Below are 17,992 nucleotides of genomic sequence, written 5' to 3' on the forward strand. Positions count from 1 at the left end.
AGCACCTCTGTTTTGAGTAAGCACACTTCAACTGACTGCCTGCACTACAGGAAAATGGAAATTACACCCAGTAAAAGGGAAATTAATTTATTCTTACACACAATTTAATTTCCTGTGCTTTCTAGAGATATTTGGGATACAGTCTGGAGCACAGTAACAAGAGCTGGAGAATGCATTTGAGCTTGTATTGATCATTTAAATGGGCTCAAGGTTTATTTTTGTGTTTAAACAAAAAACAGTTTGTGTTTATTGTGTGATTTATGGATTATATAACTTAAGAAGCGTCATGCAGGCATTCAGAAAACACAAGCATAGAATTGCCTACAATCAGTCAAAAGAAGAAAAAACAAACAAACATGAAAAGCCTTCGGACTTTAAGTTTAGGGGGAAAAAATCTTAGCTTTTCCTGGTATGCTATTTTTACAGTAGGCTATATTCATGTGTTTGAATTACAGTGCTTTTTAACAATCGTAGCATGGATGTTGTCTGTTTTATAATGGGCACCAAGGCTTCCTTAAGAGCCTTGGTGCACATTATATACAATGTTCTTTCTGCTGCAAAAATGACCTTTTTTATACATAATCAGTGATGTGCTAGGCTTAGGCTGTACTACATCCTGCAGCATAATACATTTCTTTTACATAATCTTGTTTCTGTTGCCCCTCTATGGTCCTCATTCAGATGTAGTTTTGTTGGTCCTGATAAATTATTAATAGGGGTCATTCCTGTTATTCAGTACAAGACCCCAACATGTATGCATTAAGATATTGAATGAAATATTACACTCACACTGAACTTAAGTGAATATGGAATTCATTTGACATAATCTCACTTCATTGTTTTGAGCAGGTTTCCACGTCCCTGCTCTCTCAAACTAAACAAGCTTTCTTGCAAATATTGTTTTCATCTGCGTCCTCAATACCAGTTTACATAATTTTATTATTTTATAATAACTAGCCTTAATGACATTATTAAATTTTAGCAATGATTAAATTAATTCTCTGATGTTATGTGGTATTAGGTTTGAAACTTTAAAACAATCTTGTTAGATACAATGGGGCTTATGCACAACAAATTTACATATTTGTAATAGAGGTTGTGTCCCTTCTATTGAGCTGTTTTACTCAATATGCCTATAATCCATTTTTAATTGAAATAACTTATTTTTGGTAGTTTAATGAATGATATGAACGCAGTCTGAGCTGTTGTATTTTATTTTACCACAGTGTGGCACTCCAGTACTGCGCATATGACCTTTCCAGCACTGTTTAGAAGTAAAAGAGAAGGTTATTGCTTAATATTGAACATTTGTAAAAATCCATCAATTGATGGGATGATACAGAGTGGAAGTTTCGGGCGGTTTAACTGCGCTTTATTTGAATGAATGTGGGATTTGAGAGTTGTGCGTGGTGTGTGTGTGTGTGTGTGTTCTTCAGAGAAATATCCTGTCTGTGGTCACTTCTCATGCAGAACGCGTCTCACACACACACACACACACACACACACACTCACACACTGCTCTGCGTAAAGCTCACACTGCTGTCTTTCCATCGCTCGCCCCATTCTCTGAAATGCAGTGAGATGTTGTAAGCTCTGTTTGTTAAATCCGGTGACAGAGTGCAATTTAACACAGGCTGTTGTGTAGACGCTTTTCTGCAGGCGGGCTATAGAGGAAACAACGTGCTTTGAATGCAGAGCAGACTTTCTCTAGTGCCGCGCAGGCTCCAGCCAAAGCCATAAAACAGAGAAATTACTCCAACGGAGCGCATTAGAGATTCATTTCAATTAAAGGCTTCGTCTTACTGCCTTTCTTCGGAGGACATCGGGCACTGGGCTATTCAAGAAGAAGAGCGTTTACCTTCTTCGGGAGAGGGACATTAAAATAAAGCCCATCCGAGGAGAGATACCGCGCTTTGAGATGCTTTAGTGGTTTCACCGGACTCATGGCTTCGCTTTACCAGAGATTCTCGGGGAAGATTAACACCAACAATTCTTTTCCCCATCCACCTGAAGCCAGTCATCTCCTGGGTGGACAGGTTCCCGAGGAGGAGAATAAGGCTGGGAAGAGTCCTCATCACCCCTCATCCCGACCCCCGGTCCAGTACCGCAAGAGAAACGCCTGCGAGGATGAAGACGTAAGAGTCGCGCTTTTATGTTCTTTACGCGCTGACTGTGTTTTATATAGAGGCGGTATTTTCAACGTTTATGTTTTTATTATTTATTAGAGTACACGTTTTTCCTTTTAACGAGGAATAAAGCAGAAGTAAAAGTTGCTGTTGCATGTTGTATAGGTTCAAAGGGATTATTCTTTTTGGATTGTGAAAGTCGTGTAGCGCACTGAGCGGGTTTCTGGTTGTTTTTATAACTAAAGCAGGGTTTTAAACTGTAACACAACTGTTTCGGTTCCCGAGTCGGGTTAGTTCTTTGAAAGAAGGCAACACAAACAGTGACCAGCAGGGTGCTTGGCGCGGAACCGCTGCACATGTTATTCTCACTGACCTGACCTTCGAAGAGCAGAATGACGTCACAGCGGATCATGCGTCACAAATCGTCAACATGTGCTGTCAGGTGTCGCTAAAATTCGTTTCAAATATTAGAAAATTCTGGGGCTGAATGTACATGTGTTAAAAAAACCCTACCATTAAAATTATAATAATACAAATAAATAAAAATGGGATAATGTTTTATTTCTTTTAAATTATGCAGTAAACCAATGTTTTTTTTTAAAGTATTAACACTTGAAAAATTTCTGTCCGCCAAAAGACAGTGGCGTAACCAAAATGCAGGAAGCCATCTTGTTGTCATGTGCTGAGAAAACCCAGCATGATTCAAAGATTACCCCTGTAGACCTCGGTGACTCTGTGTCAAAATTGTTCGGTTTCTTACGTATACTTGTTATGAGAAGCAGTGTTTTCGTTTTTTTTCTGGTTAAATTGACTAACATATTTATATGAATTTTTGAATGAATATATATATATAGATAACTTTGATAAAAAGCTATATAATGGATTACAATCAACCAAAAATTATTCAGCTGTTCAATTTAAAGGGGTCATCAGATGCTAAATTCACTTTTGCATGTTGTTTGAACATAAATGTCTGCTGGCAGTGTGTGTACATATCCACCCTATAATGATAAAAATCCACCCAGTGGTTTTTATTTAATCCTTAAAAATAATATACCCTTTTTCAAATCAGGCCATTCTTTGCTTCTTGTCTGTGTGATGTCACATGGACGAAGGCCGAAGTGAGAATAAGGGTATTTTTATGAATCTTTGCAATTGCTATTCCTAATAACGTGCTATTTAGCAAGTTCCGTGGCTAAATGCGGCTAAAGTAAACAGTCTCTCAGAGCACGGCTAGTCACCTCACAGAAGAGAGGGGCGGGGCGAGCAGGGCTCATTAACATTTAAAGCAACATGCAAAAAACGGGTTGATTTCTGCAGAGCTGATTTTGACAAGGTAAAAAGGATGTTTTTTACTCTACCATTGAGAAATATTAACCAAAGTATGTTATAGACTTTTCATTAAGTACACAATTAGATAATACCAATTTAGGTCAACCAATTACCAAGAAATGTTAATTTTGTTCAGTCTGTGGGGTAAAAAGTTTGCATCATCAATTAAAGAAAAAACACTTCCCTCCCTCAACTAACACTACCCGATACTTTATGTTCCACTTTTTGATTATTTCCTTCATTTTTATTGAAAATAAATGCCTTTCCGATGCGATATGAGGTTTGAAAAGGGAAAAAAAATAGTTTGGCAAAAGGTGGATTTGAACTCGGGTCGATTGCATCAAAAAGCACTTGCCTTACCATCTACGCCATTAATACTGATGAGCAACCAGCGTCTTTTTTCAGTGTTGACTGTCCATATTACACGTTGGTGGGCGGAGTTAGTGTAAATAGCCTCAGCCAACAAGGCGGGCTATTTGCACTTAGTGTAAATAGACACTCTGTATATATATATATATATATATATATATATATATTCTATTCTATTTTAACATGAAAAGTCTTGTTTATCTACCATGGTGCTGTCACATCAATGTATTTTAGTAGTAGACTTTGCATACCTCATGCTGGTTTATTTCAGTCTTACAGACTGTGACACTAAGAGCATGATATCTTTGTGTCTGTAGGGAATAGCATATTAGCTTAATGGATGATGTGTTCACTTTTCGTTATTGAAACTGTCTAGACAAATCGCTCATGCTTTGCAGGGTCACGGCCTACTAGAGCTGACTGCAGAAGGTTATGACTCTCAAAGGAACTTACTGTAAAATCACCTAGATTAGTGATTATGTTAGAAAGACTTCGCTTTACTCAGAACCACAGCCTCTTTCTGGAATTGTTTTACAGAGTAAGTCTAAATAATGGTTACATAACCAACTGCAGTTTAGTTTGCTTTGGTATATTGCATTAAATAGTTCTGATAGCTTTGGCTTCAACAACAAAAACGGGCTCTTTTAACAAGCTTTGGATGTTGGGCTGACAGAGCTGTGGATAGTCTGAAGTCCCGCTCTGTCCGGTGACAGTCTGTCAGCACGAGTAGATTGTGCTGAATAATTAATGACCGAGGCAGTGACAATCAGCAGACGGGGAGCTCAATCAGTCCCCCTTGATTTTGATCCCTGCTGTGTTTTTTGCAATTAATCATTTTTGTGGATAAAGCTGTGCAAAAATTCTAAATTCAAATTTAAATGTATAATATTTATCAAATATTATTTTGATTTAAGCAATAAGGCATTGATACATTGTAAATACAGATTGTATTTTAGTACAGCTGATATCACTACAATAAATTATTTTCTAAAGTTGCACTTTTTTCAGTGTATATTTACCAATCAGCATACAGAATTCATAATATCCGTTTGATCATGTGACTTAGACATCCTTTACTATGAGCTAGTACAACTTATACAATTGAAATGTACACTGAATTATATTGTCAGTCTGGTTTGAAATGCATAGGGAAAAAAATCATAGATCTTTGTTGTAGGCAGACAATACACAGGTGAGTATATTGCGTATATGCAAATTTTGCAGAGTAAAATTACATCTCTAACATCATTTGCTGCTTTTATAACCTCATTCATCACAAAGACAAGAAAAAATGAGCATGCACTTTACAACATAACTTCAGCTCAAGCCACCTTCACCCGCCTTATGTCATCAATACTAATAATGGTTTGTTAATGATACTTAGGCTACGTCTACACTAATCTGCATACATTTAAAATGCAGCTTTTCCTCTACAATTTTGTCCTTCCATCCACACTGAAAGCACACTTTTGTCCAGCAAAAATTTAAAGCGTTACTATATTTTCTTGTAAAAAATCCTCCAGTAATCTATTTACAATTTTAAAAATATTTTTTTTACAGTGTGACGAGTAATTTTTTAATGATAAATTCTTTCTCCAGCTATAAGTAAGTCAATAAAAGGCTGATTTCCTAGAAAGGTGTAAACACCATGGCTCTGAAAAAATGAACTTGTTATTAAAATGATTGTGTTCCCTTTATAATAGTCGGTCAATATGCAGTGATGCTTAGCTAATTAGAAGGTTGACTAATTAGTAATTAAAAAATTGACCTCCTGATCTACAGACTGTCAACGTATAAAATATTACACCAGGTTTTTCGTCTTGTAATCCCTTGCTGTGTTTGGCGGGGCCGTGAGGCAGTACAGTGACCTTAATTAATCATCCATAGGTGGCTGGCCCAGAATAGAGTGACATTCAAAAGGACAGGGGCCTGTGGATATGTTTCCTTTTATGAAGAGAAGCATATTGACTTTCTCTGTATACTCAAGCAGGCGAGGGGCAGTCAAATAACCTGGCTTTGCCTTGTGTCACGGTCCACAGTGTGTGACAGGCTGGATAAGATCGTGCAGGCTGCCTGAAGACAGGAGCGTGAGAATTACAAATCGTGACTTGCATGTCTTGGTCGCGGTCTCGTCATGTGAGTCTCAGGACCCAATGAGAGCTGCTGACATTTGAGTAGGTCAATCAACACCGTATTTTTAATTACCTCTCCACACACCAGTGAAAATGATAGCGCGTGTGTGGAAATGTCACACTCGACTGTAGGCTTACTACTCTATTATGAATATTACACACGTAGCATTAGAGCACCAATGGCATGTAAATGAGTATCACACACAATTTCATAGCCCATTCTTGATGCTTTACATAGCGTAAACACTTCATGAAACATCATGAAAAATATGCACAGTGAAACTTTTTTTTTTTTTGTACAATAAAAATGATCTTATCTGAAAATGCTTTTATAAGCTTCACTAAATACAGACTTTTTGGTCGAATGCGCTTATCTCCATGATCCATTCCAAGAAATTAATCTACATCCTAATCTGGTGGTTACGTCACATGTCTCCGGAGTATACTGAGATCATCCAACCATTTTAAAACGTGTCATTTCACTACGTATCCTGAGACAGTGGCTTTTATAGAAGGTGTGAGTATTTAGCAATTGTCAAATATGGTACAGTGAAAAAAAAAATCACTGTGTAGGACAAACCAATCATAAAGTACACTTTTCGCTTCATCGACTTTTAGTCCTACCCATACAAACATGGGAGACCTATAAAAGCCCCCTTAATAAAAAATAAAAACTGAATAAAAAAAATTCCCCTCAGAAAATACTCGTCTGTAATAAAAAATAATAAAAATAAAAGTCTGACTTTTTTCTCACAATTCTAAAGTCTTTTCTCAAAATATTGAAATATAAACTTGCAATTGTGAGTTATATTGATATCAGCACAGGTGTACTTACCTGCTAGGCATCACTGCCAGAAGCACCTCTTCTGTTGGACCGGCTTTTCTCAAAATAGTGAGATATAAACTTGCAATTGTGAGTTATAAAGTCAAATTCTGAGGAAAAAAGACTGATCTGAGAAATTGCAGTTTCAAGTTTATATCTTGCATTACTGACTTATTTTTTTCCCCAAAATTGAGATATAAAACTTGCAATTCTGACATTTGTCTTACAATTGTGAGTCTTGCAATTATGATATTTTTCATGCAATTCTGACTTCTTTTCTGAGAATACTGAGATATAAACTTGAAATTGTAAGTTATAAAGTCCAATTCTGATGACTGAATTGCACAGAATTGCAAGTTTATATCTCACATGTATAACAAGCAAGTTATAAAGTCAGAATTGCAAGATATAAACAAGCAATTCTGAGAAAAACAAATGTATCTTTCTACCCGATCTCATGAATGTGCGTATAAATAGTACGCCAAATAAAAACGAAAACTCGTGGTACTGATACGCAAAAATGGACTTTGGCGTGTATATGCTACGCGATGGGTAGGGTTAGGGTTGTGGGGTAAATTTCATATTATATGCACGTGAAAACTGTGTATTATATGCACGCCAAACATGCGCGTGTCATATATAAGCCAAAGTCAATTTTTTTGTATCAAAACCACGAGTTTTCATTTTTATTTTGGCGTGCTATTTATACGCATTTTAATGAGACCGGGCTGTATCTTTACATTAAGTGACACAATGAAATCAAAATGAACAATTCTTATGTTAAAACTACATATAAAGCTGTCAGCAACTACCAGACAACAGATGTACAGTAACACGGTAAATACATTTAGTTTTCAGTCACACTCATATAACAAGATACTTAACTCTGATTGTTATGAACATGATGCGATTGAGCAAAGACAAACCTGTTAAGTCTTTTAATAATTATAAAGGACTCGTCAGTCAGTCGATGAATGAGATGCTAGAAGTCCATAATTACTCTAATGTCGTGTCAGCTCATGGGTTTCTTCAGGTGTTCTTTCAGATTTGCATCACTATAGGCAAGAAAAGACAATTGCCGTTTCCATTGTATGCTGACTTCAAATGTATTATTTTTTTATATGTTGTATTATATATTTTCTTAAGATTGCAAAAAGGTGTGTAGATAAATAAATAAAACATACATATTATGCCTGATGAAGAACTGATTTGTCGAAATGTTGAGCAGGTTTGGATATTCTTTTCTCTTTTTTAGCTATAATTTCAGTGTGCAGACATTATTTTTCTTCATTTTTACTTTGTTTAAAACCAGAAGTCACAGGGTGTGAAATCTTACCCTTTTTGTTGCAAAGAAAGTTTGTATACAGAAATTAGAATTTTGAACTTTAATGTTGACACCATTAAATATTCATAAGCTTAGTTTAGTCTCAAAGATATTCACACTGACAAAATCTAAATGTCAGATGGTGAAGGCAAACACTTGCATCTAGAACCTAGATCTAGCTGACCTATGTATGTGACGTTATCTTCACAGACCGACAAGCAGAACCCGTTCAATCAATGTTGTGATCTGATTAATATGCAAATTTGAACATAAACCCCAGGGTTAACAAATGCACAGTGATGTCTTGAAATCTGATTGTCCATGACTAATTTATCCCTCAGGGTACAATATGCACAGTCAGTGTAACATGAAACATCTTAACCCAGGCATGTATTTACTCAAGATTTAGAAAAACAATTTCAAGTATAAAAATCCTTTTTATATGTAGAGATGCTTTACTGACTAATTGAGCATGAAAGGTCAAAAGTAGAAGAAGACAGAAAGGCATTTTAGCATGAAAATTGAAAGTAAGTGACTCTAGGTGTCTGTGTCAGTTGCTCAAGATTATCACATCTGAGAGTTTTCTTATGTTTCCCACTGTGATAACGGCAGAGCAGATTGTTAATGTTGAAACATGTTTTGTATTCAAGCCGCTACGTGTGAGAGACACATCACTGATACAAATGCAACTGTCTCCCAGAGGACTCGCTCGTCTAAGCAATGGAGAAGAGAAATGTTATTCTTAGCCCTCCACGTTCTCATTCAAGTAGACTTGTTTTAGAAAAGTGAGAGACAGTGGTAACAAAGCATTTGATTTTCGTCATCAAAAAATGATTGTTTCGCAGCGTTCTGCTTCACATCACACATGGATCGCTGTGAATCTGTCTGTCTGTCTGTCACTTCCAACGCAAACGCCTAGACTGATTTCATGAGATGAACAGTCTGGCTTCTTTGAGTAGAGTAGAAGTTAAAAATAGACTGAACGCGTTTGCAACCAAACTTTAAGCCTGAATAATAATCTCGTCATGTGTTGGAAGTTGACTTTGAGTAAGTGTGGAGAGGAAGTTGATTGGAAAGACTGGCTCTGCCTGTTTGAAATGCGACTGCGTGAAATGCATCATCTGAACAGATGCAGGCAGCAGTGATCCAGGCCTGTCATATTAAGCCGCAGCTGTCATGGTGAGCAGTACACTTCAGTTTGAATGCGCAAACACTCCCCACTGACTAAACACACACAAACATCTAGTACTGTTGCACTTTGCATAGCCTTTGCTGTCCAGATAACAGCATGATAATATGCCCTACCTGTAACATATTAGTTCATGTTTTGAGATTTTGCATTTCTTGCTATTTTATCTGATTGTTGCCAGATAATCAGGTCTTTTGAGCCCCGTGGGCTAGACAAACATCCGGAACGAGAGTCTCACTTGAGCAGATTCTGTAGCTTAGGGTACTGAAGTCTTATTCTGTGCTGACAGCAGTAACAAGCTGGTCAAAATGTTTGAGAAATGAACATTCATGATGTGTGCAACTTGGTGGTGGGTTTTCTGCACTTACAGATTCACACAGAGCCACAAAAATGACTAAAACGCTGTATTACGCATACCAGGTCAGTAGTTGGCCATGTCACTTTGTAAAGAAACTCATGCATGCCTATAGACATGTAATACATGTCTAGACAGTCTTTCCTGTAGCTCAAATAGTAGAGCATGGCGCTAGCAACGCCAAGGTCGTGGGTTCCATTTCCAGGGAAAGCAAGAGCTGATAAAATGTAAAAACTGTAACTTGAATGCAATGTAAGTCGCTTTGGATAAAAGCGTCTGCTAAATGCATAAATGTAAATGTAAATGTAATACGCATGACGTCAACTTTTACACAAATTTCGAAAACGTCAACTTTGAAACCCACTTTCGGAAGTTTACATTTTTGGGCCCCCAAAACGTTGTTGTCATGTAAATGAATTATTTTTTAACGTTTTACATTCACATTTCTTTTTAATTTTAATAGGGATAGCAGTTAATCACAATGATTCTGCTTCTACTTTAACCCAATGTTTAATGATTCTAGTTTGCCCCAAAATGCAAAATCCGTATTTATTCACCCTCATATCATTACAAAACTGTCTTTCTTCTAATTTGAGAAGGGGGTTTTTTTCCCCTCCATACAATGAAAGTCGTCACCAAAACTGTTGCCAACATTCTTCCAAATATCTTCAAACTTTTGTATTCTGCAGACAAAAGAAAGTAATAGGTTTGGAATGATGTAAGTTATTGAAATAATTTTAATTCTTGTGTGAACTATTGATTGCAATTGATTGAGTCATTATAATAGTTCTTTACAATCATTTTAGTGGTTTTTGAGGAAGCCGTTGGTTCAGTAGTGTAAGAACAGAAACACTGCCATTAAGTATATTGCCACAGTGTTCTGTCTGTGTTGGCAGAAGAAAGCAGACATCCAAAAGCCATTAATGAAACCAAATGGTTTTTTAAAAAGAAAATTACAAACCCAATGGAAGTTCCAGATGAAGCCAAAACTGCAACCACTGTTTTGGTCCTAAATGAGTTGGTTGAGTGGACGATTCAATGATTCACTCATAAGAATTGAGAACTCATGTCAGCATACTACTCTTCTACTAAGCGTACTACTCTGGAACACTTATTCACTATTAACAATAAATTCCTAATTTGCTGCTTATTAATAGTTAGTAAGGTAGTTGTTAAGTTTAGATATTGTATAGGATTAGGGATGTAGAATAAGGCATTAATATGTGCTTAATTAGTACTAATAAATGGCTAATATTCTAGTAATATCCATGCTAATAAGCAACTAGTTAAGAGACCCTAAAAGAAAGTGTTACCTACTACGCTAATACACAGTTACAAATTCAGTACATGACTTGTTTTATTCTTCAAAAAAACTGTATTTTTTTTATTTGAATCAGTTGATTGGTTCAAAGGACTCACTTATAAAGACATATGAGTGCGTAACAATGTAAACTGCAGAAAAAATCTCCTTCACTAATGAACAGACCGACAGTCTGTTGGAACAAACAAAGTCACATGATACAGTGAAAAGCTCTAATAGTGGTGAACTGTGTATCAGCACTGCTGCTCTCGACTAATCAGATTTGAGTATCACATTAACTGTTGTGTTAATACACACAATAGAATATTACAGAATGTCAAAGGCTATTTTCAACCAAGTGACATATCTGAAAAATTATTTAGACGCAAAAATGATCTAAAAACTGTATACAGTACATCCACTTACAATGAATTCGGCAGAAAGCAGAATTGTGAAGCTCATATTTTTGTACTTGCATAATGCTCCAGTTTATTATTTAAGCTATAAAGTGGTCTCAATCGATGAGCTTCTGGTTATGTGTTACCTACAGAACTCCTCTGAGTGCAAGCGCAATAAACATTTTTGTGAGAAATGTATTTTGATGTCTCAGTTGAAGACAGTATAATGGTTAATCTAATATACATTGTTTTCCAGCTCTGCTTACAGACACTTCCTGTTTACTTCAGTTGAACTTCCACCACAATCAAATAAATGCAGTAGATCTGGCTGTATCTTTATTTCTCTTCTTTTCTCCGTCTGCCTATCAAATCAGTCTGAAGTGGCTCAAAGGTCAGCTGCTCTGTGCCGTAATGGCTTCCCGGCTCTGCTACAAAAGCTGTTCTCTCTGCCTCACCGTTGCCATGGTTTCTAAGGTTGAAAAGGGTGCGGCTGAAACCTGCATGTTTCCTCCTTTTTTTAAAAACCATCTGTGCATAGATGACGTTTTAGCTTCACGAAATCGGCCGAAGTGCCAACTGTGATATCACATGACTGTTGGATGGTTTGATAATAATAAGCTGCTTTTTGATCTGTAATAAAACAGCCTAAACATCAAAGGTCATGTGATCGTTTAGCACCAGAGGATGGGAAAATGCCACTTCCGTAAATCAGTTAATTGCAGACATAAATAATTCAAGCTGTTTTTCACAGACGTACGTGTGTGTGTGTGTGTGTTTGTGAAGGTGACAGGCGCTCTCTATATTCACACGTCGTGACTCTTCAGGTCTTTGAGGGTTTGCTGTCACTGAGCATTGATCTGTTTTCCCTGCCAAACTTCCCCTGAACCTCAGCGCCTCTCAACAGGCCGTCAGTCAGCTCTCGGTCCTGCCCACGGCTGTCTGTCATTTCCTGCCACGCCTCTGGGATGTGTTGGCAGGCCGTCAATAATGAGGAAAAGCTCTCCTCGCTCAGCCAGCCAATCGCAGCTCTGAGGGACGCGAGCTGTAATTTTTGAAAAATACACAGAGGGAATAAATTTACATTTGAAAGCGTTTAGCCTAAGATAATGAGTGCTATATTCTCTGTAACACATGCATGTCCATCACAGGTGACTGCAGGATAATGAGGGCATTTGCTAGCAATCAGAATTTAAATGATGCAGAATCCTTCAACAGAGAGAGGTATCCAGAGTAAAATATCCAATAATTTTCTTTCTTTTTTTTATCTGTGGAACAACATGCAGTGATCATTTGTCCACAATAAGAACAGGAGCATGTATTAAACTCATAAAGACACCTGTATGATATTTGATACACACATTTCTAAGGCCTCTAAATGATCAACATGGTTAAGTAGATCAAATCTGTGCTGAAAAACCTGTTGTACACAATTTACTACGCCTCATAATTCAGACTTTTTTTTTAGCAAGTAAAAGCCTTTTAGTATATTTATGTGTGTGTATATATATATATATATACAATATCTGCATTCAGGTTGTAGTTCATGTGTCTTTTTGCTTTGAAATCTTTTAAGTAAACATAAGAAAAACTTCTATACGGTTAAAAATATATATAAACTTCTATACTATAAAAAAAATGTCAGCCTATGTCAGCTTTTACATGGTTTAGAAAGCAAATAGGGTCAAGTTTTGATTTCATGCTGACTTTAAATATATTATGAAAACAATTTTATGTGTCTTGCCTCCCAGTTTTCTCTGACATTTCTGGCTCGTATTGAAATGTCAGGTTGCTTCAGGAGTCTTTCCTAAGAGGTTCACATTGATGGTGCGAATTGATAAATCTCCCTTCTTCAGGCCTTCATTTCTTTCTGTACCCTCCTTCTCTCTCTCATTCTCTGCTCGCTTCTCTCCATCAGGGCTCTGTGTGGTTGGAGAAGTTTCTCCTGAGCACTTCTTCATCCTCTCTGTGCTAAGAATAGCACTCGTGTTTACTTACTTTGTTCCACTTTCCTCCCTACTTTCACTGTAAGCTGTTTTCCCAGAGTTTTACTGGGCCAGCAGTGATGTACAGCTTTCCTCCCTACTTTCACTGTAAGCTGTTTTCCCGGAGTTTTACTGGGCCAGCAGTGATGTACAGCTCTGTGCTGTAACATTAGCCTGATATAAGCTGAACTTTTCCCCCCTCAGAACTTCTTCATCAGTTTCTCTTGTATGTAGCTGTTTTCAAAGAAACTGTTTTCTCAGCCCTGCTGTATGAATAGGGCTCAGTAATGTGTTTTTGTGGAATATGTTGAAGTTCTGTGTATGTACTGTATGCTGTAAACAGAGCCTTTTGTTTCTGCAGCTGTACGTCCAAATAAGAACAAGGCTACAGTCTGCCGGTGATACATTACTGTATATGAATAGCACACACACGCACAGAGTTGCGTGTGAGATATAAAACTGACTACTGACTGGATAAATCTAGCAAATAAAGGAAACTATGCATGGCCTTCATTACATACGCTGTCAGTCAAAACATTTTTATCCAAAGGCTCATGTTTAAACATTTAATTTACCTAAGAATATTCTTCCAAAGCAAGCAAGCAAACAAAATAATTTTGTCATTAATTTAATTTAATTTAATTTAATTTAATTTAATTTAATTTAATTTAATTTAATTTAATTTAATTTAATTTAATTTAATTTAATTTAATTTAATTTAATTTGGCCAACTTTTTTGGCAAAGGTTGTTTTAACCACTGGAATAAAATATTAACATGGAAAATATTATCTGGAACAAAAAGTTACTTTCTATTAATTTTACATTTAATTTTTTTCTGTTAATAGAATAAAATAATTTAGAATTAATCTAATGCAGCAGTGTTTAGAAAGCAGATAATCATGTTAAATTCAGTGAGCTATTATTATTATTATTAATACACTTTTATTTTTATTGAATTTTTACACTTTTTAAAAACGTCACAGACCCCAGCACCCTTTTGTGTCCCCTTGATGATGAAGATAATGACAATAATAATAATAGCAAGACAACTCAAAATAATTATAAAAATAATATATAATATAATTTTGTAACAATAAATTATAATAGTATAATAATTTATAATATAATAATAAAAAATAAATAATAAATATGATTTAATAATAATAGTAATAATAATAATAATTATTATTAATTTTATTGATTTTTATAGCATCTTAACGCAACTTTTCCTAAACATTTTCCGCAGACCCTCTTGCATTCCTTAAATGGTATTTTGAATAATAATAATAATCAGCATCATCTCTTTTTGTTTGTTTTTGTAAGCATGTTTTAACACCCCCCCCCCCCCCCCCCCCCCCCCAGGTTCCCTTTGTGGCCCAAGCCCAACATATTTCACTACATATTTCCCACACTTCCAGTTGTGTTATTTACTATTATTCTAAAATATTGCATATAGAATAGTTTTCTGCCACCTTTTGAATTTGCTATGTGTTCTTCTGTGTAGCTCCTTTTCAGCATTGTGTTCTCCTTCACTGTGGTCACTGATTAAGTCAGGTTTTAATACACTTGATGGAGAGCGTTCTAGTCTATCCTGCTTCGTAAGGGTGTAATTAGGGCTTTTCTGGTTCCAAGTGGAAACCTGAGCGTGGCTCATTATCACTGGTAGTCATATAGTGTGTCTATTGATTTCTGCAGGGAAACAGCAGCGTGAACCAGCCAGTCAAGTGTCCTCTTACTGCTGGAGCTCCTGCTGTCCACCAGGGGCGCTGCAGACCCACAAACCAGGCTGCATTCATCTCTGAACATTAGAGATGGATGCTAAAGTACAGAAATTTTAAAATAGCATATGCATATGACATATATAGAAATTGTTATCGATCTACAGAAATAAATGCACAGAAAATGTAATTACAGTCAACATGAAACCTATTTACTTAATGATGCACAGTCGCATCAGTGCAAAATATGTTTGTCCTCATAATCTTTTAGTATTTGTAATCCCTTCCCTTCACAATCCAAACAGTTCCTCATGGATAAAATCAACATTTGTTTGTGTTTTACTCACAAATGCATCACATTACAGACCCAAAACGAGATGCAAACAGTCTCAGTGAAGTTTTGAGATATATAAAACGGTTAGCATTCTTATGAATGAATGCTTCTTCAGAGGAAGATGGAGACCAAATCAGCCTCAAAATGAAACCGCACCTGACTTTCCTGTAATATAAAACAATTTCTGGGTTCAGAGTAAAATTATTTATAGCCGCTCACACTCTCAGCATTGAAGAGGATTGATTGTGTCAGGTAATGAGTGTGTCAGCGGCGTATCCCGAAGGCTCATATTAATGAGCAACAGGGATCTTTTTGTCCATTGGGTCACCTCATGCAGGGAAAAAGACCAATTTCCAATTAGAATGACTCAGGAGTCGAAAAGCCCCAAGCAACACTTTATCTAACACAGGAGTGTGTGTGTGTGTGTGTGAGAAAATGATGAGTGTTTGACAATTATTCTTTCCTAGAGGACGTGTGCTGTGAGTTGCTTTAGTTAAAGATTCTGTTGGTTCATATGTCTGAGACCCATAGTGCAAATGTAAGAGTTTTCACATTTGAACCTGGACATTAACCAATAATTATTTAAGTTATGAGATAAAATAATATATTTAAGATTTTGCACTGAGAAATGAATGACTGCTTCATTGATTCCACAAGATGCTCTTTCTTTTGAATGTTATTACATATTATGCTGGTACAAACAAAGACAAAAGCTGTCAAAAAAAGCACCATTTTGAAGAAAGAAAAAAAATCTACCATTTAAGTACTAATACGTACATTAAAGATACTAATGTGCACCTTTTAGGGGTAAAAAAGGTACCACCCCAGTGACAAGCTTTTGGACCTTTTTTCTGAGCGTGTAATATTTGTAATTTAATTTTATTTTGTGACACTTTCATTAAAGCCTTGATTATAATGCATTATAAAGGTATTCATAATATATGTTTTAATGCATTGTATCCTTTCATACATAATTGTAGCCAAAGTTAAAAACCATTATAATGTTTAAAGTTTTTTTTTTCATTTTTTTTTTAAAATGCATTATTCTTCTTACACGTGTAACAATAACTAGATAAATATTATAATGTATTATAACTTTGGTTACAATTATTCATGAAATCATGCAGTGCATTATAAGGTGCATTGCAAGGCATAATTAATGCATTACTGTACTTTTAAAATGCATGATATATAAAGGCTTTAGATAAAGTGTTTATAATAATAATAATGTAAAATAGAAGCAATTTCACTTCTGACCCCTGTTGCAACTCTACAGAGTGTTTTTTTTAAAAAGTAAAATCTGTGCACAATGTAATCAGCAGGGGGCAGTGCAGCCCTCCAGGATACTGTGAATTATTATTATATTTTTTTTTATATATATGAATAAATGGAATGAATGTAATCTGTAGTTTGATACCATTTGACCTATAATAGAAGAGTGTGTACTGTTCATTTCATCTTTCATGGCAGACATTTTAACCATTGATGATTAAACAAAGCAGAAGCACTTCAGTAACTTAATAATTCAGAAAACTGTCAGTTTGAAATGTACACAGACAGACAGCATCATTTATTATACCATAATTATGAAGTAAACTGTGGACATAGTCTTTCCTGCCTCCTTCAGTGTAAGAATAGTAATGCCAGAGCTATTATGTTGGTCCTCACAGCTGAGGGAGTTGTGCTATTCCTGTTTGTGAAGATGAAGCCATGTAGAATTAATGTGTTGTGCCACACAACTTGTCATTTATTGACTCTGAAATGATAGGAGTCACACAGGATCCAGCCGAGCGCACAGCCTTTGGGTTTGATCGCTCTGTTCTCTCCTGACACACTAAAACATAACCCTCGCTCTCAATCTGAATTCATTCGCACGTGTTATTCTGTGCACCTCACTTGTTTCCTGTAGTGACCGTGAGTTGAATTCTGTTTTATTTTACACATGCAAGCAAAGGATTTATTCATTATCATATAGTAGGGTAACAAACAAATCTTCCATTTTTGAGAAACATTACTGAAAATATGCAAAAAATATTTTCAAGTAAATAAATACACAAACATCCCTGAAACAAATTAATTGTAAAAGGTCAAGTTCAAGTTGAGCTTTATTGTCATTCTGATTGCCTAGACATACATAAACTTAGACTGTACAAGAACTTTACATATATACTGTACATGAAATGTATATTTCGTACATTAAATTGTTGTGCAGATTAAAGAGAGATTTTGTGGGAAGCAGCGCATAGTGAAAAAGATTTGTAGTGCAACGCTCAAGTAAACATTTTTTATTGAGTCTTTGTAGCAGGGAGTGTTTATAGAAAGTGTCTAGTGTGCATATAGCGGGAAACTTGTGAAAGATTGCTACGTTACGCAGTTGCAGGAAGACTCTGGAGGCACAAGGAAATGTTTAACAGTCTTTAATCAAGGAAACACTGTGAATAATCACAGGAGTTTGAGCAAACACACATAGAAACAAGTAGACCCGACAAAACCAAACTGAACAGACTGGGGCTTATAAACACAGGCTAATGAGCGACAGACAGGTGCGGGGAATCAACTAATGATCAAACTAAACAAGGACAGGAAGGTGACCAAATAAGGCAAAACAG

The 17,992-nt window shown here is 36.1% G+C and overlaps 1 protein-coding gene across 1 annotated transcript in view; it reads left to right on the top strand.

Annotated features, from left to right (window-relative positions):
* Nucleotides 1–1,943: 1,943 nt before the first annotated feature.
* LOC306881608 (A-type potassium channel modulatory protein DPP6-like) overlaps nucleotides 1,944–17,992 on the top strand; it is a gene marked incomplete at both ends in the record, with an annotated part of 90,009 nt that continues 73,960 nt past the window's right edge. Inside the window, one exon of the mRNA XM_079435775.1 lies at nucleotides 1,944–2,135. Within this exon, the coding sequence (XP_079291901.1) occupies nucleotides 1,944–2,135 (192 nt within the window). The remainder of the gene's footprint in view (nucleotides 2,136–17,992) is intronic.

The sequence above is a fragment of the Barbus barbus genome (assembly GCF_936440315.1).
Source record: "Barbus barbus genome assembly, chromosome: 15".
In the NCBI taxonomy this organism is placed as follows: domain Eukaryota; kingdom Metazoa; phylum Chordata; class Actinopteri; order Cypriniformes; family Cyprinidae; genus Barbus; species Barbus barbus.